Below are 24,999 nucleotides of genomic sequence, written 5' to 3' on the forward strand. Positions count from 1 at the left end.
AATAACTTCACAAAATTAAAGATCATTTGATTAAAACTAACGCTACTCGACACTTGCTGTTGTATCTGCCACCCGTCGCTGTTTTGAACGGAGATAGTCGAATTCATCAAGTGACCTTTCGTAGCCTCGTTTTAACATGCCATTTTGATATGATTTCTTGCTGTGTATGATGATGTAATAAGCCAAAACTTCATTTGCCAGCCATGTTTCAATTCTTACTTCGTAAAATGACCTCTTGCTTCATGTTATACGAATAAATTTGATTAATGAATTTGAATTAATCTGAATCTAGCATTGCATGCTCAAAGACATTGTTTACACTCTCCCAACGATAATGATATGAATTAGTGTTGGGTCACTCCAATTTTATTTTGATTTTTTGACATTGTTAGCGAAATGGTTATGCAAGCGTTTAAGATATCATAATTAACAGAAAGTACAAAGGTACAGATATTTAAATGTCATAATGTTTTTTATCATTCATGAAATGAATATCTAACCATTTATTCCCTTTTAATTTTTAAAGACGTTGAATATATCAGAATTTGTCTACTAGCATCATTCAGAATACCTACCATTCAGTTTCGTCTGTAACTGAACAATAGCGCATTTTTTTTTTTTTTTTTTTTTGCACAAATTTCATTGTAAATCGAGATGAGGGGTGGTATAGAATTGCAAATCTACGATTAAATAATAGAGCGTATCTGGATAACTAATAAACAATCGTATACATCAGTTTATATTAATCACTCTTGTTTAATCAAATAGGGGATCTTGATGGGTCTTACTGCGGGAGGAAATCGGATTACCCGGGAATAAGGGTGTGGAGGGGGGCGAGGAGTAGGGGTTTAGTGATCGGGCGTAAGACCACATACTTTTTCACGTCTCGGTGAAAGGAAAGTGCGTTTCCACGTTACCACAATACCCCCATATAACTTACATCTATTGCTTGTCTGGATTGAAACACGCGAGTAGTCTTAACTGTTGCATGAAAAGAGGTCGGGCTCGTTACGTCATACAATTTGCGTTCGATTGGGGACATGTAGCACAGGATCGCCTTAATAGGCAAATATTGCATTTTCCACTGCACCACGTATTATTTAGCAGGTCTTTCATGCTTATGTGTTCTATGCAATAACGGGAGCTCGTCTGAAATAATCGCTAAACTGTTTATATTGATATAAAACAACGATAGTAATTATCAGCCAGTTTTCGCCGCGGGTCCACTTGTCGTCATTACTGCGGCCGGTTTAATTTGTCCCTCTTTCAAGAAAAAATGGAGCGATGAATTTTGGTTGCTTAATTGATTACTGCAGCACGTGCCGGTGTCCTGATTCTGGTCGCGTCCTCTACCCCTTGTGCACTACTGATGTGTATGTAATATGTTTCATTGCACTCAGTTTTAATCAAGTTGTAATACATACTATACATAAGTAGTTTTTTAAATGTAACAATCGTGTGTATCGTTTGGTAGTTATTAATTGTATGTAACCAAGGGGTATGGCTGTGTACTGGTAAAGGCTTAGTCTGCCTACAGTAAAACTCTGTTTCTCATTAACAATAAATAACCCCCTCCGGCAACCCGCAGGTGTTTCTGAAATGTCGCCATATTACAATGCCTCTGGGCATGACCGGAACTTCGACATAACTGGCGGCGGGCCGAATTCTCTTTAGTGTTGAACCTTGTAATTACCCGCAGGGGTTGATACGGGGCTGTGTAGCCTTCATCAAGATACAACAGCACAAAGGCCTCTGCTTGTACGTTTGGATCGTTTATTTGTCCCAATGCATTGTTGTAAAATTGTATGTGGATATAGTACGTTGTAAACACATGTAGTCTTTACTCAGGCGTCATTCTGTATCAATAGGTGTTAATTTGTTCTATTGTAGGTCACCTACAGCTAATCTGAAGGTCAACGTTCAACTTGGAGGCAATCTTACAGTAATCTCCATGTAACGCGGGAGAAGAGCGCTGAAGTTTTCACAGGAAAGTGAAAAGGAAGCAAAGCAATTGCTGTGATACAAAACGATCACCAAACTCTGGACATTTGTCACGTTCATGGACAATGTCCTCTCCTCATACACCAGTTGCTTCCCCACCGATATCACAGAATGGTCACTCGTTTTCCAAAATCTCAGGAGTACCCTGTCCAGCAACACCGACCCGCTACACGGCGCCTGTCCACATCGACGTCGGCGGCGTCATATATACGTCATCGCTGGAAACGCTTACAAAGTAAGTAAATCGCGTGACTTGAAAATTTTGTATTCTTATCAAATGTTCAACTGGAACCGGTTAAAGAAAATAGGTTTTAAAGCCAATTCTATGCTTATTGAAATCGAGTTGTTTCAAGGCCTGGCAGTGAGGTATTTAAATTTACAGTTGATAATTTTTGCGACCTCGTCCTTTCAAATACACGATGTTTATTACTTGAACTATAGTTTCATAAATGAGAAGTTTATTTATTTATCTTTTTACTATGTTACTTAGTTTCGATTGAGACCTTTTTATAATGCGAGGAATGGTTTTATTTCACAAACATTTCAAACCGTTGTGACAGTAGCGATTGGTACGGATCATGGGTTGAAATCAGTGACCTATTACTGTTTGATCAATTGTTTACCAGTATTGACCTCCTCATTAGCTATTTCGTCAGGGATATGTCTTATTAATAATTTACATTTAGCACCAACAACCAATATTGAAGCATTGATTTTATATCTAAACTGCCATCTGTGCCTTAATAAATAATATCATTATGTCTGAAATAGGGACGTGCTATCACTAGATAGCGTCACAAAGCGTTCAGCGTCACATTTATGTGTGGTAGGGTATCTAGTGTCACACTGGTGTGATGTCAGTATCTAGTGTCACATTGGTGTAATGTCAGTATCTAGTGTCACATTGATGTGGTGTCAGTACATAGTGTCACATTGATGTGATGCCAGTATCTAGTGTATCATTGATGTGATGTCAGTACCTAGTGTCACATTGATGTTATGTCAGTACCTAGTGTCACATTGATGTGATGTCAGTACATAGTGTCACATTGATATGGTGTCAGTATATAGTGTCACATTGATGTGGTGTCAGTATCTAGTGTCACATTGTTGTGGTGTCAGTATCTAGTGTCACATTGATGTGGTGTCAGTATATAGTGTCACATTGATGTGATGTCAGTATATAGTGTCACATTGATGTGATGTCAGTATATAGTGTCACATTGATGTGGTGTCAGTATCTAGTGTCACATTGATGTGGTGTCAGTATCTAGTGTCACATTGATGTGGTGTCAGTATCTAGTGTCACATTGATGTGGTGTCAGTATCTACTGTCACATTGATGTGGTGTCAGTATCTAGTGTCACATTGATGTGATGTCAGTATATAGAGTCACATTGATGTGGTGTCAGTATCTAGTGTCACATTGATGTGTCAGTATCTAGTGTCACATTGATGTGATTTCAGTATCTAGTGTCACATTGATGTGGTGTCAGTATATAGTGTCACATTGATGTGGTGTCAGTATCTAGTGTCACAGTGATGTGATGTCAGTATATAGTGTCACATTGATGTGATGTCAGTATCTAGTGTCACATTGATATGGTTTCAGTATCCAGTGTCACATTGATGTAATGTCAGTATCCAGTGTCACATTGATGTGATGTCAGCATCTAGTGTCACATTGATGTGATGTCAGTATCTAGTGTCACATTAATGTGATGTCAGTATCTAGTGTCACATTGATGTTATGTCAGTACCTAGTGTATCATTGATGTTATGTCAGTATCTAGTGTATCATTGATGTGGTACCAGTATCTAGTGTCACATTGATGTGGTGTCAGTATCTAGTGTCACATTGATGTTATGTCAGTATCTAGTGTCACATTGATGTGGTGTCAGTATATAGTGTCACATTGATGTGGTGTCAGTATCTAGTGTCACAGTGATGTGATGTCAGTATATAGTGTCACATTGATGTGATGTCAGTATCTAGTGTCACATTGATATGGTTTCAGTATCCAGTGTCACATTGATGTGATGTCATCATCTAGTGTCACATTGATGTGATGTCAGTATCTAGTGTCACATTAATGTGATGTCAGTATCTAGTGTCACATTGATGTTATGTCAGTACCTAGTGTATCATTGATGTTATGTCAGTATCTAGTGTCACATTAATGTGATGTCAGTATCTAGTGTCACATTGATGTTATGTCAGTACCTAGTGTATCATTGATGTTATGTCAGTACCTAGTGTATCATTGATGTTATGTCAGTATCTAGTGTCACATTAATGTGATGTCAGTATCTAGTGTCACATTGATGTTATGTCAGTACCTAGTGTATCATTGATGTTAAGTCAGTATCTAGTGTATCATTGATGTGGTGTCAGTATCTAGTGTCACATTGATGTTATGTCAGTATCTAGTGTCACATTGATGTGGTGTCAGTATCTAGTGTCACATTGATGTTATGTCAGTATCTAGTGTCACATTGATGTGGTGTCAATAGTTTAACATTGATGAGATAATAACGTCTAGTGTCAATGATCTGATGTGATGTAATTATCTAAAGCCACACTGATGTGTTATGCGATATTGATGTGTCATTATCTACCGTTGCGTTGATGTGTTTACAGTCACGTTGGTGTGATGTCAGTGTTACAGTGAAGTGAAGTTAGTATTTAGTTAAACTTTAATGAATGTTTGTACCGTTATATATCTATAATGGAAGAGAGCAAATGAAAATAATTTGAAAGACTTTAAGGTACAGAAAGACATAGGAATTGTAACAGGATACAGAAAGACATACAAATGGTAACAAGGTACAGAAAGACATAGGAATGGTAACAGGATACAGAAAGACATAGGAATGGTAACAAGGTACAGAAAGACATAGGAATGGTAACAAGGTACAGAAAGACAGGAATGGTAACAAGGTACAGAAAGACATAGGAATGGTAACAGGATACAGAAAGACATACAAATGGTAACAAGGTACAGAAAGACATAGGAATGGTAACAGGATACAGAAAGACATAGGAATGGTAACAAGGTACAGAAAGACATAGGAATGGTAACAAGGTACAGAAAGACATAGGAATGGTAACAAGGTACAGAAAGACATAGGAATGGTAACATGGTACAGAAAGACATAGGAATGGTAACAAGGTACAGAAAGACATAGAAATGGTAACAAGGTACAGAAAGACATAGGAATGGTAACAAGGTACAGAAAGACATAGGAATGGTAACAAGGTACAGAAAGACATAGGAATGGTAACAGAAAGGCATAGGAATGGTAACAGGATACAGAAAGACATAGGAATGGTAACAAGGTACAGAAAGACATAGGAATGGTAACAAGGTACAGAAAGACATAGGAATGGTAACAAGGTACAGAAAGACATAGGAATGGTAACAAGGTACAGAAAGACAGGAATGGTAACAAGGTACAGAAAGACATGGGAATGGTAACAAGGTACAGAAAGACATAGGAATGGTAACAAGGTACAGAAAGACATAGGAATGGTAACAAGGTACAGAAAGACATAGGAATGGTAACAAGGTACAGAAAGACATAGGAATGGTAACAAGGTACAGAAAGACATAGGAATGGTAACAAGGTACAGAAAGACATAGGAATGGTAACAAGGTACAGAAAGACATAGGAATGGTAACAAGGTACAGAAAGACATAGGAATGGTAACAAGGTACAGAAAGACATAGGAATGGTAACAAGGTACAGAAAGACATAGGAATGGTAACAAGGTACAGAAAGACATAGGAATGGTAACAAGGTACAGAAAGACATAGGAATGGTAACAAGGTACAGAAAGACATAGGAATGGTAACAAGGTACAGAAAGACATAGGAATGGTAACAAGGTACAGAAAGACATAGGAATGGTAACAAGGTACAGAAAGACATAGGAATGGTAACAAGGTACAGAAAGACATAGGAATGGTAACAAGGTACAGAAAGACATAGGAATGGTAACAAGGTACAGAAAGACATAGGAATGGTAACAAGGTACAGAAAGACATAGGAATGGTAACAAGGTACAGAAAGACATAGGAATGGTAACAAGGTACAGAAAGACATAGGAATGGTAACAAGGTACAGAAAGACATAGGAATGGTAACAAGGTACAGAAAGACATAGGAATGGTAACAAGGTACAGAAAGACATAGGAATGGTAACAAGGTACAGAAAGACATAGGAATGGTAACAAGGTACAGAAAGACATAGGAATGGTAACAAGGTACAGAAAGACATAGGAATGGTAACAAGGTACAGAAAGACATAGGAATGGTAACAAGGTACAGAAAGACATAGGAATGGTAACAAGGTACAGAAAGACATAGGAATGGTAACAAGGTACAGAAAGACATAGGAATGGTAACAAGGTACAGAAAGACATAGGAATGGTAACAAGGTACAGAAAGACATAGGAATGGTAACAAGGTACAGAAAGACATAGGAATGGTAACAAGGTACAGAAAGACATAGGAATGGTAACAAGGTACAGAAAGACATAGGAATGGTAACAAGGTACAGAAAGACATAGGAATGGTAACAAGGTACAGAAAGACATAGGAATGGTAACAAGGTACAGAAAGACATAGGAATGGTAACAAGGTACAGAAAGACATAGGAATGGTAACAAGGTACAGAAAGACATAGGAATGGTAACAAGGTACAGAAAGACATAGGAATGGTAACAAGGTACAGAAAGACATAGGAATGGTAACAAGGTACAGAAAGACATAGGAATGGTAACAAGGTACAGAAAGACATAGGAATGGTAACAAGGTACAGAAAGACATAGGAATGGTAACAAGGTACAGAAAGACATAGGAATGGTAACAAGGTACAGAAAGACATAGGAATGGTAACAAGGTACAGAAAGACATAGGAATGGTAACAAGGTACAGAAAGACATAGGAATGGTAACAAGGTACAGAAAGACATAGGAATGGTAACAAGGTACAGAAAGACATAGGAATGGTAACAAGGTACAGAAAGACATAGGAATGGTAACAAGGTACAGAAAGACATAGGAATGGTAACAAGGTACAGAAAGACATAGGAATGGTAACAAGGTACAGAAAGACATAGGAATGGTAACAAGGTACAGAAAGACATAGGAATGGTAACAAGGTACAGAAAGACATAGGAATGGTAACAAGGTACAGAAAGACATAGGAATGGTAACAAGGTACAGAAAGACATAGGAATGGTAACAAGGTACAGAAAGACATAGGAATGGTAACAAGGTACAGAAAGACATAGGAATGGTAACAAGGTACAGAAAGACATAGGAATGGTAACAAGGTACAGAAAGACATAGGAATGGTAACAAGGTACAGAAAGACATAGGAATGGTAACAAGGTACAGAAAGACATAGGAATGGTAACAAGGTACAGAAAGACAGGAATGGTAACAAGGTACAGAAAGACAGGAATGGTAACAAGGTACAGAAAGACATAGGAATGGTAACAAGGTACAGAAAGACATAGGAATGGTAACAAGGTACAGAAAGACATAGGAATGGTAACAAGGTACAGAAAGACATAGGAATGGTAACAAGGTACAGAAAGACATAGGAATGGTAACAAGGTACAGAAAGACATAGGAATGGTAACAAGGTACAGAAAGACATAGGAATGGTAACAAGGTACAGAAAGACATAGGAATGGTAACAAGGTACAGAAAGACATAGGAATGGTAACAAGGTACAGAAAGACATAGGAATGGTAACAAGGTACAGAAAGACATAGGAATGGTAACAAGGTACAGAAAGACATAGGAATGGTAACAAGGTACAGAAAGACATAGGAATGGTAACAAGGTACAGAAAGACATAGGAATGGTAACAAGGTACAGAAAGACATAGGAATGGTAACAAGGTACAGAAAGACATAGGAATGGTAACAAGGTACAGAAAGACATAGGAATGGTAACAAGGTACAGAAAGACATAGGAATGGTAACAAGGTACAGAAAGACATAGGAATGGTAACAAGGTACAGAAAGACATAGGAATGGTAACAAGGTACAGAAAGACAAGGTAGGAATGGTAACAAGGTACAGAAAGACATAGGAATGGTAACAAGGTACAGAAAGACATAGGAATGGTAACAAGGTACAGAAAGACATAGGAATGGTAACAAGGTACAGAAAGACAGGAATGGTAACAAGGTACAGAAAGACAGGAATGGTAACAAGGTACAGAAAGACAGGAATGGTAACAAGGTACAGAAAGACATAGGAATGGTAACAAGGTACAGAAAGACATAGGAATGGTAACAAGGTACAGAAAGACATAGGAATGGTAACAAGGTACAGAAAGAAATAGGAATGGTAACAAGGTACAGAAAGACATAGGAATGGTAACAAGGTACAGAAAGACATGGGTGTGATTGTTTATTATTTATTCTGATTCAGTTTACAAGGATATGGTTTCTCAAACTTTCTACCGCGGTCGAGTCGTCTTAAGGAAATTATAACAATGAAGTTTCATGATGTTTTGTTGGGGCGACTTGTCGAACTTGACGTAGGCGAAAAAGCAGGTCTGAAAGTTCGGATAGAATTTTAAAAAATTGGTTTGGTATTACCTCAATATATAAGAAAGAAGGGGAAAAACAAATCTCTTATCTTATAAGACGAGATTGTTTGAAGAGAAAAGTGTTCTCCCGGTTCTATGTTTACGCCTTCAGATCACAGGTGTACTCTGTCAATATGACTATATATATAGATATACGTTATACACACAATTGTCTAGCTAGAGATTAGAAGGTCATATCTACGTGTATGTAATACCCGATAGACCCAACTCAGCATTGAGAGTGGACAAAACTGACCACTATCACCAACCATTGAGACCGAAGGCTAGCCTCCGGTCATCTTATTGTGTTCTCCAGCATAAATCAAGTAAGCCCCCATGCCATCTTTACAAATTGGTCAAGGTTCACATCGAAGTGAATATTATGTTTGCTGGTTATTGAACGATATCTGTACCGAATGTGGTTGTCCGAGTTCTAAATTATGCGATATAAAGGGGAACTTGGTCACTTCGGCCAATATCAAATGAAACGCACTGTCGGATTTTGATAGAGGATAAAATAAAGCAAGAGTATTGCAAATATCCGCAGTTTTCTCGTTCCACATGACCTATTTAATTCAGATCCTACATGTAATGAGAAATAATATAAGATTTGAAAATCTGAAATTTACAAATATAGTTACTCTTGTGCATACAGGACACATAACATTCTGCTTGGTGACCTGTCAAGTGGGGTTACCTATCTTGGTATGAAGCCGATCTCACTGCTGATTCACAACTGATGAGTAAGTGGCGATACTGGAGGCGTTGCCATAGTAACTCAAATGGAATACAAAAAAAAATATCTCCATTACCAGAATCATCACATTACCCATTAAATTTTTATTTTCTAAAGCAAAAGTTAAAGGATTTCTAGTATTTGTGTGTTTAGTTCTTACAAAAACTAAATCGTTTCTCGTGGAGAGGTATTCGATTTCACAAGTTCTGTAGTGCGTCAATTGGAACAGGAAATTTCCGTCCTTTGAATTCAATTTCACGTTACGAATCATTTCGATTACTCTAACTGCAAAGCTAGAATATCCGGAAACTTTCAAACTGGGTAATATTCCTAATATCTTGGAGGGGGTTTTCTTACTGTCGTTGGTAACATAAGTTCTACCATAAATCAAAGAGAAAAACACTTTCTTCTGAACCTTAACAAAATGAACCAGTCGCTTTAAAGACTGTGTTTAGGGAAGTGCAACATTGAGTTATGAGTCAGACACGTTTTTGAGTTTCACTGTGAATGACGTTAGCGCTGTCCGGATCATGTACTTAACAGTATATTTAACCAGTCTTTAAACATACTGCATGCTTTTCAAACATGACACATTTTCCCAAATCGGGAGGAAAACGCATTTGCTGAAAAAAGTGAAAATTGTGTTTGTTGCAAGTGACGCTTATACCAGTTACATTCAAATTTTTTATACGAAATTTGATCGTAAATTAATTTCTTCTTCTGGAATTCGAAACTAAATTGTGTACATAATACTGAAATATCAAAATTGTACGTTTTTAGCTGAATAGTGTATTACGTATGTATTCCTTCACTGTTTAGTAGTTTCTCCGCCAAATGTCTGGGTGTTATATTTCTGGATAATAATGTCTGCGTATTGCCTCGAGCAGTTTTTCAAAATAATTATGATCCTTTTTAGCCTCGACTCATGCTTATTCCTTCCACTTGATAAAAGCTTTAAAGACTTGGCTGAACCCGTCGACTACACCATAGACGTTGCCGTAGGCTAAACACATTTCTACCGGTTTTCAATCATTTGAGAGGGCCTGATCTCGGCCACGGTTCTTTTAGAAAATTAATAACGAGAATGTAATCTGGCCACTCGCTACTGTAGACAGTTTCTCATCAGTGTTGGTACATACTAAATTGTCAGGAAGTTAGTAGATCGAAGGGCGAGTATATTGTTATCTTTTATAAGTAATTCATTTTACTCAAGAAACTGCCAAAATCTGTTGTTTACAAGTGTAACACTGTCTGAAACGACTCAAGTACGACGCGGTTCGATTTTTATCTTTCAATAATCAAAATTGTTGATATGGAGCTGTGACGTCACATCTGGCCATTTGTGCAGATACCTGAAGTAAATTAAGTCAAATAGTTAAATTTGTCTTTTGCTGAAATATAAAAACAGTATTTTTATTAGATAGCTTGTAAAACATGACAGCTAATTATCTCACGATTCGGTACTATATCTAGCCACATATGTCCTACTCTCTGCTATATCTAGCCACATATGTCCTACTCTCTGCTATATCTAGCCACATATGTCCTACTCTCTGCTATATCTAGCCACATATGTCCTACTCTCTGCTATGCCCTACAATAAATACTATATACAATCGCCTCTTGTTATATTCCCCACAATACAGGTAAACGCAATTTATCGTCACTTTTTATGCCACACAATACAAGACCATAAATCATTAAACCATATATCGACACTTGTTTTCACCACATGTCTTAGTTTGTCTCACATTACAGTTAAGCGTCAAGTGTCTGCACTGCCGCACACCGAACAATTAAATGCAATATCTCGCCACTTACTTTACCCTACAGTACAGTTCAACGTCATATTTCTCCAACTTTTATGTCCTATAATAGGGAAGTTCTCTCTTGCCGAGTGGTATATTGCGGCTAGTATTTTACCAGGGTTACATACTCCCCCTCCAGGAAATAACTCGTCCTCGAGTTTCCAGGGGTTACAGCGATGCTGGTGGGGCATGGCTAAGTACTAATCCCGGGTCCCTACATGGGCGCCAATGTAACAGAGGTCATTTGTCATCTCAATGCCTCCGCTAGGAATCGAACTCGGGACTCCTGGCTTACTAGTCTGACGCTCAACCAATTGAGCTAAAGAGAAGTTCTCTCTAGCCGAGTGGTATATTGCGGCTAGTATTATGTCCTACAATACAGATTAACCTCACATCTCGCCAATTGTTATGTCCTTCAATACAGATAAACGCCACATCTCGCCAATTGTTATGTCCTACGATACAGATAAACGCCACATCTCGCCAATTGTTATGTCCTACGATACAGATAAACGCCACATATCGCCAATTGTTATGTCCTACGATACAGATAAATCTCACATCTCGCCAATTGTTATGTCCTACAATACGGATAAACGTCACATCTCGCCAATTGTTATGTCCTACAATACAGATAAACGTCACATCTCGCCAATTGTTATGTCCTACAATATATGTTTACTCATTTGCCGCCGTGTTACGAATTAAACGTCATACTTCGCGAATGATTTTGTCTAACGATTCCATTGAACGTTTAAGATATCTTCCACTTGTTACATACGAGGTTTCACATTCTACACGAGAAACTAATATTTTAACATTTTATTTGAAACTGATCGAGATGTTTTGGTGTAAATGTGATATTTCCAAAAACTGAATTTCGCCTTTTCGCTGGTCACGTGAACGGAAGCCACGTAAATTTTTGATTGAATTCGATGTCTATTAGTTAATCACGTAAGCTTTAGTGACTATAAATTATTAGATATAACCCATATGTTTTAAAGTACATTTAAAATGTTTGATAATGGTAACTGGCTATTACCATGCATTAAAACGGCATTGATAGGAATTGCGTCACTTCCGGTACTATGCATTGATGGTGGATGGCGACTTTGCATTCCGAATTCCGATACAGTTTTTTTTCACAAGTTCCATTTTTTGTAGATAGCCGTTGCTTTGCTATGTGAGTAGATCACACCTAGCCATCGACAATGGCCGTCTGGTTGAACTGGTAATATGTGGTCTGTGTATTTGGATACCTAAGAGTTGTATGCCTGTAACCTTTTAATATAGTCTCGAATGTAAACAATCCCCTGCTCGGGGCAAAGATTTTGAAGCAGGAATAATTAGACAGAAATCCTACACGGAGAATGGCCAAAAGCCTAATACGTTCTCATTTCTAAATGAAAATCTACCACCCCGCGGCCCTGCTTCTTCAGTTAAAATGCAATTCGCTGAAAACATTGATTTTAGTGTCAGTGTTGCCGGAGGGTACAGGATAAAGATTTTAATTGGAGCGCGTATGACGGTGAAAGGTTTGGATAGAATTATAGCCAAAGGAACCACTTTTAAGAAGCAGAGATAATAGCCTGGAGCCAGCTTAATGAGACACTTGGTGTCGTACCAGCCGATAAAGCATATCAAAGTAGATTTTCTTTATGTACTGACTTCTTAGTACTCAGTGGACCCCCGTCCCACCCTGTCAAAACGACGGCACCATTTAAATACCCTCGTAAACATATCCGAAAAACTTAGGGATTAAATATTTAATTCTTACACCCCGTAGGGTTAATTGCGAAATATTTTTGACATGAGATGTCAAGGGAATGGTCGTAATTAGTTTTGTAAAGACCTTCCTACTTTCAGTAAAAAAGTTATCGGAAAATTAGATTTTATTATTATTAAATATTGAAGCAATATCGATGATGACTTGGGGAGTGATTTAATTCCGCGGTAGAAATGGTTTGTACAATGGCGTACCACTAGCACGGCATTAGATTGATAAAACGGTGAGGTTTTCGATTTTTGGATAAAAACAATGATAGACAATTGTAATAGAAGTTGACGGTTTGAGAAGTCTGTTTGGCCTTACAGGGGTGTTATATAAATTTGATAAAATTCCTTCAGTAAATTTATATGTACGGATTTTGAAGTCCCAAAGTTTGAGTGCTTGGCGTCGTAGTTGTAACTCTATTGGAAGAAGTCTTAGTTCAGCGATTATAATAAGTGAAAACAGTATACACATCTCCTTTCACGACGTTGGACATGACAATGGAATAGATGTGTCCCTATTCATGACGAACGAGGTATCAATAGAGTTGATGTGTCTTGTCTCATGACGTTAGAGGTGACAATACAACAGACGAGTCAATTTTCATAGAGTACGAAGGACTAATGACATTGTGCCCTTTTTCCTTTTTTTTTCTTTTTTTTTCTCTTTTTATTTTGAGATGAAAATACAATAGGACAATAGAGGTGTCCCATTTAATGACCTGCTAAATGACAATGACAGGCGGCTGGTCAAGGTTACCACCAGAATACGTCGCAGCTGGCCATGAACGAGGGGATGAGGGGTAGGGTCGTCGTCATACAGATTCATCCCTGACCAATATTTAAAAAAAAGCGTAGCCGAATCGACGTTGTTACAATCTATGATCTTTTTCTATAAGCTGTTTACCATCTCGTCACACTATAACCAGCTCGTACACTACTTACGCCTCACCGTGTCCGATGAAGGTGGCCTTGCAGTCATAGAAATGTCACACTCAAATCTTCTACTGGTTATAAAAAAAACTTCTGTTCTATTAAGTAACACAACCAAGCTGAAGAAAGCGTTCCGTAAAATATATGTGTCTCCTTTTAGGACGTATTAGGCGACAATACAAAAGATTCATGACATATGATGGACCAATGCACGTGTCTCCTTTTATGACATGTGAGAGGACAAAATAATTGATTTCATGACAAAGAATGGAACAATACAAAAAATAGTCCCCTTTAATGACGAATGAGAGGCCATTGGTTAGATATGTCTCCTATATATTGTGAAGTAACGAGGGTTCAATACAGGTGTCTCTTTTCATGACGCATGCACGAGAAGACAATTCAGTAGATAGTCCCACTTGATGACACATCAGAGAACAATGCAAATGGTATATCTCCTTTCATGACGTTCGAGGGGCCAAAAAAATAGATGTATTCCCTTTCTTTAAGTATGAGAGAGGACAATGCAACAGATGTGTCCACTTTTAAGTAGGTATGACAGGACAATACAATAAATGTGTCCCCTTTAAGTAGGTATGACAGGACAAAACAATTGATGTGTCCCTTTAAGTAGGTATGACAGGACAATGCAATTGATGTGTCCCTTTAAGTAGGTATGACAGGACAATGCAATTGATGTGTCCCTTTAAGTAGGTATGACAGGACAAAACAATTGATGTGTCCCTTGAAGTAGGTATGACAGGACAATGCAATTGATGTGTCCCCTTTCATGACGTATGAGAGGACAATACAATTGATGTGTCCTTTTTCAGGACGTTTGAGAGAGATGTGTCCTCTTATTATAGGACCAATACATAAGATGTGATCGCTATCATGAGATATGAAGTGTTTGGATTGTTTGTCACGTTTTATACAAATACATGTAAATGTATTACATATGCAAAATAAAGAAAATGTCCTTTATCTGAAAAAAAATACAATTGAAGACTTTGACGCATCGTTATTTTTTCACTTTTAACAAATCAGACCTCATAGACTTATTTCTCAACCTAGAAATGTCAGCCAGTGATCGCTCATTTACAGTTATAAAAGTCATGGTTGAAAACGAGATCCGAGACATGAAACCATAGCTACTTAGGGCCGGGGGCTATGGCTCATAGCATCATTGTATGTGTATTGGAATCAAAGACTTCAAAGAGTTTTTGTTTGGATGGTAACGCACGTATATCGATTATATATTGATTGTCCACGTACCTAGGGGACGGGAATCTTCCATAATACTAACTACGTCTTTTGTTTGCCCCTACAGATGCCCCGAGTCCAAGCTAGCACGCATGTTCAATGGAAATATTCCTATCATCCTGGATAGCCTCAAGCAGCATTATTTCATCGATCGGGACGGGAAAATGTTTCGTTACATCCTCAACTATCTCAGATCCTCACGGCTGATGCTGCCCGAAGGCTTCCGTGAATATGACCAGCTTATTGAGGAGGCGAGATACTATGATCTACATGGCATCGTTAGGGAGGTGGAGATTTTACGCAGGTGTAAGAACATCAAAACAGAAAAATCGGAAGTAGGAAATTCAGTTGCTGCGCAAAAGCAGCAACAACCACAGCAGTTGCGCAGTGGCGAGTTTTCCGATTGCATTGCCGTAAGTATAAGTCCCGATCTTGGCGAAAGGATTTCTCTCAGTGCTGAGAAACATCTCTTAGAAGAGGTTTTCCCAGAACTCACTTCAGCTCTAATGGATTCAAGGAACTCAGGGTTTAACTTGGATAATCGTTACGTTATTCGATTCCCTGTTAATGGCTTCTGCAAACTTAATTCAATCCAAGTCCTTCAGCGATTGTTTAACCACAGATTTTTGGTTCACGCGTCCACGGGGGGAGGGGTCGAAGGTCAACAGTTCACAGAATACTTGTTCCTCAGAACCAATTGTAAGTCGCTGTAGAAACGCGTCCTTAACAAACGTTTTCACATGTGAGTACCACGTGTCGGATGAAATGTCATAACAGGTGGTGTTTGTAAATAAACATGTTCTAAGAGAAACTCGTCGCAGGCTTTAAAGATAAGTCATTACAGGTGAAAAATGTAAAGGAAAATGGCGAACCTGATGTTGAACCAAGAGTTCAGAATGTCGATGAAATTTTGAACCGGAGAGTCAGGAGCTCGGAGAATGACCGGGAATAAACTAAAAACGGAGTTCAATGTTTGCTCCAAACTTGTGACGTTAAACATGTCTTTATATTGCAAAGTCGATGTTCTGGTCATTTGACTGATGATAGTCCCATATTTGTGAAGGTTTGCGTGTATTTGTTATTGTTATGTCTATGTATTCCTCTATTGACTGACACGGAACAGAGATTTACGATCAGTGTCCCGGCATTTCACGTAATACGCACGTATTTATGACGCAGAAATTTTGCTGGTCAGCAATTCATGCGTGTTAAAACGAGAAGGGCTCTGATCCATATATCATTTGAAACTTCCAAAATGTTCTTTCTCTTGTGATATCTCTACGGATAAAAATGTTTTTAACAATGATCAAGTCGAAACAAAGTCACCTTTGATGCCGCAATTGATTTTTCTGTCAAGTGTATAAAGAAAAGCGTAAGACAATGGTGAGGAAAACTTAGTTACGTGGACATAAACTAGGTTCATTAACGATAATTGATGAAGTATTAGTACCACGCCGCTCCTAGTTTCCATGTCACGCTTTGAAAATCGATGGATCATTTAGTTCATTTTTTTTTTGTAGCTATATTATGATATTTTGAAATGATTTCTTAAAACGTTCTGTATACTTTATTGCTTTAGTTCATGAATGCTGAACCTCGGCCTGATAATGTGTGATGATGTATATATAAAGGGTTGAAGCCGTATGATCATATTTTACAGATTCCTACCGCGGTTTTATTTAAATGCCCTATCAACAAGTGTTTGGCAAATCTGTTACAACTGTATACCGATACAGAAAACCATTGTTATGAATTGTTTCGTTTTCATTTTTTCTACGAAGAACAAATGCCAATTGTTTTACCTGGAACAGGATCCTGAAATCCATCTGCTTTTACTTCTATTTTGAATGTGCCATTAAAATGATCAAATTTCCTTATGTTTGTTTTTGTATGTTTAACCTGACATGGTGCGGCGTCCGTCTACCGTCGACCGAATATGAACTAATTAATGAAAAAACACATACAGAACCACAGTTTCCACGGCAATGTTGTTTGGCAAATACATATAACTTGCCAGTTAAAATTATCCATAAAGTTCATTGATCTACATTAAGGGTCACATACGTCACATAGGTCAAATGTATCTGACAATATGAACGACCTTTTCTTTAAAAACAAAACAAAGACCGGGGTGATGATATGTTCACTTGCGCTAATGAATGCGATTTCGAAAAACTTCAAAACAAATATTATCTTATGATCCATGACGCGTCTAAGTTTTAGCACATTATCATCAAATAGCCCGCCAGTCAAATCGCTCCTTGTTCGTCCGTCTGTCCTTTATCAATTCATGTTATCGCTATTCCCGAGAAACGCTGGATTGATCTTCTTGAACCATAGGCTCCATTGGGACTGTTCGGAAAAATAAAACGGCCAAGAGGCGGCCATCTTGGATATTTAGTCATAGTTTGTCGTCGCTATTTAAGAAGTATAGGATGGATTAACCTCATTTCATGAGTAGGTTTCTCTTAGTACATAGATGTGTATTGCCATTCGTGCGAACGACTGGAAAAAACAAAAAGGTTGACAGGTGGCCATCTTGGTTTTTATAATCGAAGTCATAGGTTGTTTCCGCTATTTTTAGATGAATCGTCCTAAAATTTCATATTTAATTTCCCTTTAATGCTAACAATTTGATTTTTGATATTCCTGGGTTGTTTCCTCTATTTTTGGAGAAACCCTGGATGAATGATTCAACATATTTAGGTTTCCCCATACTGCCTACATGTGCATTTTCAGCGTGAAATTGATCATGGAAATGAAATGGTCATCTTTGATTATGACAATAAAGTACTGGATGGATCTTTCTTAATTTCCACGTGAAGTTTTCTATTAGTTTCTCATTGTGCATCGTTCATTTATGGACTTAAAAACTGCCAACAGACGACCATCGTTGACTTTTGACAGCCATAGTTTGTTATTGTATTACGAGATTTTATATCTAGGTTATCCTTAGTCACGTGGTGCCTTTTTAATTTTGGGACTGATCAGAAGAAAATGACTCACAGACAGCTATCTCGCATTTTTACAATGAACGATAGTTATCGCAATGTCTTGAGATGGATCTTTCTCAAATCTGAAACATGTACCCCCATTGATCTCTACTTATATCCTTTTGTTTTTGGGAGAGGTCAGAAATGACGAAACGGCTGACGTGCGGCCATCTTAGGTTTTGACAATTAAAAATTGTTATCGCTATTTCCTAATGACTTGACATATATTGGTTACTCTTAATCTTTGTTGTGTCCATTTGATTTTGGGACTGGACAGGAAAACAATATGACCAACAGATGGCCACCTTGGATTTGATGGTTTATTATTAATGTAGCTGTTACTTTGGAGAAATTTTCAAATACAATGTAATCAAGTGCAAAAATAGGGAAAAGAAGAAAGAATATCCAAAACACGAAATAAAGATCAATGGTGGGCGTCAAGTGCCCTCTTGGATCTTGTTATTTCCTTGTTGTTCAGATGCTTCATGTTCTTAAGTCTTAAAATTAATTCAAAACCAAAGGTAATAAAAAATAGATAAATGTTCAAGGTGCATGGATGATGAAACTGAAAAAAGAAGAAAAAAATAATGATAATGACAAAAATCCGAGAAGAAAGCACTGTGGTGCTACAGATATAACATAAAAGTCATCATTAAGTTACCGCCCCTTACACACATCTAGAATGTTTCGGTAATGTAGTTTATTTTCTGACAGTCACGTAAGTTTTATTCAATTTTTAAGCATTTGTTTACTGGTGAGTAAACTGCATTTTTACAGATAATTTAAATGACACGAGTTTTTCACAAATGCAGTTTACATACCAATAAACAACAAAAAGGGAAACAAATATTCCTTACGTTTATATTTTTACTGTCTCTTTTCGATACTTTAACAAGAAGAATAGAACGTTATAAATTGGACGTTGTACGTACGCACGGCCGGAACAGCCGGAACAGCCGGACAACTGATATATAATTAAAATCAACTCTGTTGATTGGGGCAAACAAAGGAGAATAAACACCGAAAACGTTAACATAATGAACTCTGCCCTCTAATACTTTCTGATGACGACGACGACGACGATGACGATGACGAAAAACTAATTTTTGACTTACGACCTAGATATCACATATTTTCTTTTCTAAACACTAATATCACCTTTCAAAATTTATCTTTAACTTAACCACTTTCAGATTAGTCGCTTTCTTATTGGAATTTACATAAAGAATTGGACATAACGAGGAAATGGATGAAGACTAGCGCAAGGAATTCTGGGAAAAGTTTTACAAATCAGGAAACAGATCACCCGACCAAAAGGGTTTGACTCATGTTAGCGAAGATTCTATTTTATAAAAATCTCACAGAGACTGAAAACTACCGTTCAGTCATAATCCTATATGGCATTCAAAACATAAAAAAAACGTGTCATGAGAAATGGACATCGGTTTAGTGACGATACGGTAGTATTTTGCTCCGTTAGCTCCAGGACAGGTCCCAACAGCTGACCAACATTGAAGTCATGCCTAGAGTGTTTTCTTGATAGAAGTGTGGTGCTGAGCGCCATTGTGTATTGTTGATATAGGTAAAGTATTCTATAGCCGATGGGTATATCGCTCATTTCCATTTCAATCATCACAAACGTTACTGATAGTCACTGTGTTAGAAACCTTTATACCGGAAACTGTAATCAAACGTTTAACATGACGACCTAACTATCCGGCAGCAGCGTGCAGCAGCAGTACCACCTTGTTTTCTAAAAGTCACTTCCGGACAATCTATTTCATACGTCAGTTGATCAATACGAAACCTGTAGACATGACTTTGGTTGGGAATATTTGAGTTTGCCCATGGCGTTATCGAGAGATTATGAAAGTCCTCAGAATACGGTTTAGGACCATCCAACCCGAAGGATAGCTGTGCCGTGTGTTAACTATTATAAAAATACTTCGTCTCAAGTTCCACTAGATTGAAACAGTTGAACTTTCCTGCAGTGATTTTGAGATAAATCTGACCTCTGAACTCTGGTGTTATTTTTGAGGGTCGGTCCGAAATTCAATGTGACCGAAATATCATTATGAGACATGATTGCACAAGGGTGGTTTTCCTTAACGCCACACATTTTTAAGCTATCAAGACCCACCAATGGGATTTAGTTCCCTTGAATAATCCTGATAATAAGATGGTCCCGATCAAATCTCACTGGTTTTTTTCTGTAATGATGTGAAACCATGATTGTTGACATCTTGAAAAACACATTTTAAACATCAACAGTTCCAAACATGGAAAACTTAACTGAAATATTACAAGATGTATTTCGAGTAAACCTTTAGTGCCATGTAATTAAACTTATTTTTTTCTAGAGTTATCACCCCTGAACATAGAGTTTAAAGAATCTGTCAGTTTACGCATTTTTGTCGATTTTGATACGCTTGTTTATCTAGCAGGCTATTGAATTTAACTTTGGACGTCAGCCGTGATTAACTAATATACTGGCGGAGGAATCCAGGTCGCACCGACACACCAAATATAAAAGAATTTAATTGAAATTTTATTTATAGAAAATAGACCGACATGTGTCCTAATTTATCGACATACTTAGGAAGAAATCACTAGCATCCGGATAGATCAAACGTTCCAAATTTGTAAGGGAAATAACTCAGAATTTACCTACCAAGTAAACTGCGTGATACTTGTCCCGTTTGCATAACTGATGCGAAATAAGACCTGCGGCTTTTTTGGATGTTATAAAGGAAGGGTCGAACAGTTTTCTGAAGCTATAAATGGCTACAGCGTATTTTGCTATAATGAAGAATTTAATGATAATGAAAAGTATCGATTGTATAAGTCTTTCTGTAACAGGTTATACATACCGATAATATGTTACCTGTTGAAAAATAAAGTAACGGTGTGGCGGTATCGGCTCACGTATAGAAATCATCAGTTTATATGTCATAACAGTAAACACGTGTAACGCCCAATATATTACAGGCTTACAGTTTAGGTCTTCAGACAAATTCAGTATCAGGACAGTTATATTGTTTTTTATACGACGTAAAAATCCTGTAAATAAATGTTTTGTATATCGATAAATATGTATATGTTTGTCTGTGATGAATTTGAAACAACCACCTTACTAAAACAGGCTAACAAAACAGATATTTTATTGGAAATGGCCTTCTTTTCTGTGGATACCAGCTCCCGCAGGTAAGAAACTTTGTCCGCAAACATGAATTTTGCTTCTGTCAGTTGTTCGATCGTTTCAGACGGAAAAGTCCGAACATCTCAGACGGAAAGGTCCAAACATTTCAGACGGATTCAAATAAGATATATACCTGTGTGATAGACACAATCTCTAGTAAACATTCTGCGCGTTTTTCCCATCGTTAACGAACAACGCTGGCATCCGTTCATTATTTGACTTCAAAATGAAAACTAAAAATAAATAAATGAAATTAGATAACGGAGATGTAACAACATCTATATACATCTGGAGGCTTGTCAGAGGAACGGCAGCTGTAGCACACTTATCTCCGGAAACACGGCCCTGGGTCCAACAACATCTCAAAACAGTGCTTTTTACAAACAACATCGTCCTCTACATCACTGTAGTCCCTACACTACATCACTCACTCTACATCACTGTAGTCCCTAGTCCAACAACATCTCACTCTACATCACTGTAGTCCCTAGTGACAAGTCTCACTCATCCTTCAACAACATTTTTCTACATCACTGTAGTCCCTAGTCCAACAACATCTCACTCTACATCACTGTAGTCCCTAGTCCAACAACATCTCACTCTACATCACTGTAGTCCCTAGTCCGACAATATCTCACTCTACATCACTGTAGTCCCTAGTCCAACAATATCTCACTCTACATCACTGTAGTCCCTAGTCCAACAACATCTCACTCTACAATACTGTAGTCCCTAGTCCAAAAACATCTCCTTCTACATCATTGTAGTCCCTAGTCCGACAACATCTCACTCTACATCACTGTAGTCCCTAGTCCAACAACATCTCACTCTACATCACTGTAGTCCCTAGTCCAACAACATCTCACTCTACATCACTGTAGTCCCTAGTCCAACAACATCTCACTCTACATCACTGTAGTCCCTAGTCCAACAACATCTCACTCTACATCACTGTAGTCCCTAGTCCAACAACATCTCACTCTACATCACTGTAGTCCCTAGTCCAACAACATCTCACTCTACATCACTGTAGTCCCTACTCCAACAACATCTCACTCTACATCACTGTAGTCCCTAGTCCAACAACATCTCACTCTACAATACTGTAGTCCCTAGTCCAAAAACATCTCACTCTACATCACTGTAGTCCCTAGTCCAACAACATCTCACTCTACATCACTGTAGTCCCTAGTCCAACAACATCTCACTCTACATCACTGTAGTCCCTAGTCCGACAACATCTCACTCTACATCACTGTAGTCCCTAGTCCAACAACATCTCACTCTACATCACTGTAGTCCCTAATCCAACAACATCTCACTCTACATCACTGTAGTCCCTAGTCCGACAATGTCTCACTCTACATCACTGTAGTCCCTAGTCCAACAACACTCTACATCACTGTAGTCCCTAGTCCAACATCTCCTACATCACTGTAGTCCCTAGTACAACAACATCTCACTCTACATCACTGAAGTCCCTAGTCCAACAACATCTCACTCTACATCACTGTAGTCCCTAGTCCAACAACATCTCACTCTACATCACTGTAGTCCCTAGTCCGACAACATCTCACTCTACATCACTGTAGTCCCTAGTCCAAAAACATCTCCTTCTACATCATTGTTGTCCCTAGTCCGACAACATCTCCTTCTACATCACTGTAGTCCCTCGTCCAAAAACATCTCACTCTACATCACTGTAGTCCCTAGTCCAACAACATCTCACTCTACATCACTGTAGTCCCTAGTCCAACAACATCTCACTCTACATCACTGTAGTCCCTAGTCCAACAACATCTCACTCTACATCACTGTAGTCTACCACTGTAGTCCCTAGTCCAACAACATCTCACTCTACATCACTGTAGTCCCTAGTCCAACAACATCTCACTCTACATCACTGTAGTCCCTAGTCCAACAACATCTCACTCTACATCACTGTAGTCCCTAGTCCAACATCTTACTCTACATCACTGTAGTCCCTAGTCCAACAACATCTCACTCTACATCACTGTAGTCCCTAGTCCAACAACATCTCACTCTACATCACTGTAGTCCCTAGTCCGACAACATCTCACTCTACATCACTGTAGTCCCTAGTCCAACAACATCTCACTCTACATCACTGTAGTCCCTAGTCCAACAACATCTCACTCTACATCACTGTAGTCCCTAGTCCAACAATATCTCACTCTACATCACTGTAGTCCAACAACATCTCACTCTACATCACTGTAGTCCCTAGTCCAACAACATCTCACTCTACATCACTGTAGTCCCTAGTCCAACAACATCTCACTCTACATCACTGTAGTCCCTAGTCCAACAACATCTCACTCTACATCACTGTAGTCCCTAGTCCAACAACATCTCACTCTACATCACTGTAGTCCCTAGTCCAACAACATCTCACTCTACATCACTGTAGTCCCTAGTCCAACAACATCTCACTCTACATCACTGTAGTCCCTAGTCCGACAACATCTCACTCTACATCACTGTAGTCCCTAGTCCAACAACATCTCACTCTACATCACTGTAGTCCCAAGGTCTGTCAATGTCCATTTTCAATTGTTTTTAAATGGCCTGCATTTCTCAGTAGAACAAAAATAGATTGTGAAAAAAAAGAATATCATTCATACTACAGTTGTGAACCAATGGTGGAGGTCAGACACTAGTGCGAAATATGTCTTGATTGCGGAATCTTTATTTAATGTTTATTTACTTTACAAGTTAAGTTAGAGTTTGCGAAATAACAAATTTGCAAATATTCCTAAAGAGGCGAGTTCGCGAAATAAAGTATTCGTGTAACGCTCCTACTGTTAAAAACCTGTGCCTCATTAAGATATGACTGTGATCGGATTCGGTCCAGTACCTCATACCCGTAGTATACCAGTAATTTGGGAACTAATCTCTTTGATATCTATAAACCGTCTTATAAGGCTATCGACCGAATTTAATTCGAGGTGATTATGGAACAAAACACAAGGTTAACATCAAAATATCATTGTTGTTTATATACCGCTATTTTCTCTTTCACCTTCAAACCGTTGTTTATTTTTTCCTCTTTATACTACTCATTTTTTAAATGTCCCCTTCACAACCCTGTCGGTGGTGCAATTTACGTTGTCCAACGTCCCTTTCGGTCTGCTGTTTGTGGTGATCCCGCACCTTTATCCAATGATTTAATAGTCCACTTCTACGCTCCTATTGGTTGTGTTTCCTCCACTCATCGTAGTTTCCAATTCTGAATCCTCATCATAGTTTCCAATGTCCACTCCTCATCAGTTTCCAATGTCCGTTCCTCATCTTTGTTTCCAATGTCCACTTCTCATCGTAGTTTCCAATGTCCACTCCTCATCGTAGTTTCCGATGTCCACTCCTCATCTTTGTTTCGAATGTCCACTCCTCATCTTTGTTTTCAATTCCGAATCCTCATCATAGTTTCCAATGTCCACTCCTCATCGTTGTTTCCGATGTCCACTCCTCATCATAGTTTCCAATTGTCCACTCCTCATCTTTGTTTCGAATGTCCACTCCTCATCTTTGTTTTCAATTCCGAATCCTCATCATAGTTTCAAATGTCCACTCCTCATCGTAGCTTCCAATGTCCACTCCTCATTGTAGTTTCCAATGTCCACTTCTCATTGTTGTTTCCAATGTCCACTCCTCATTGTAGTT

General features: G+C 38.3%; 1 protein-coding gene across 1 annotated transcript; it reads left to right on the forward strand.

Moving 5' to 3' along the window:
- Positions 1 to 2,066: 2,066 nt before the first annotated feature.
- Positions 2,067 to 15,836, forward strand: LOC132553963 (BTB/POZ domain-containing protein kctd15-like). Its single transcript, XM_060218262.1, has 2 exons — positions 2,067 to 2,236; positions 15,191 to 15,836. Exons 1-2 carry the CDS (start codon positions 2,067 to 2,069, stop codon positions 15,834 to 15,836), a joined length of 816 nt encoding a protein of 271 aa, XP_060074245.1.
- Positions 15,837 to 24,999: the final 9,163 nt, after the last annotated feature.

The sequence above is a fragment of the Ylistrum balloti genome, unplaced genomic scaffold (genome assembly GCF_031769215.1).
Source record: "Ylistrum balloti isolate Yb309-2 unplaced genomic scaffold, AGI_CSIRO_Ybal_v1 Utg370368, whole genome shotgun sequence".
Lineage (NCBI taxonomy): Eukaryota > Metazoa > Mollusca > Bivalvia > Pectinida > Pectinidae > Ylistrum > Ylistrum balloti.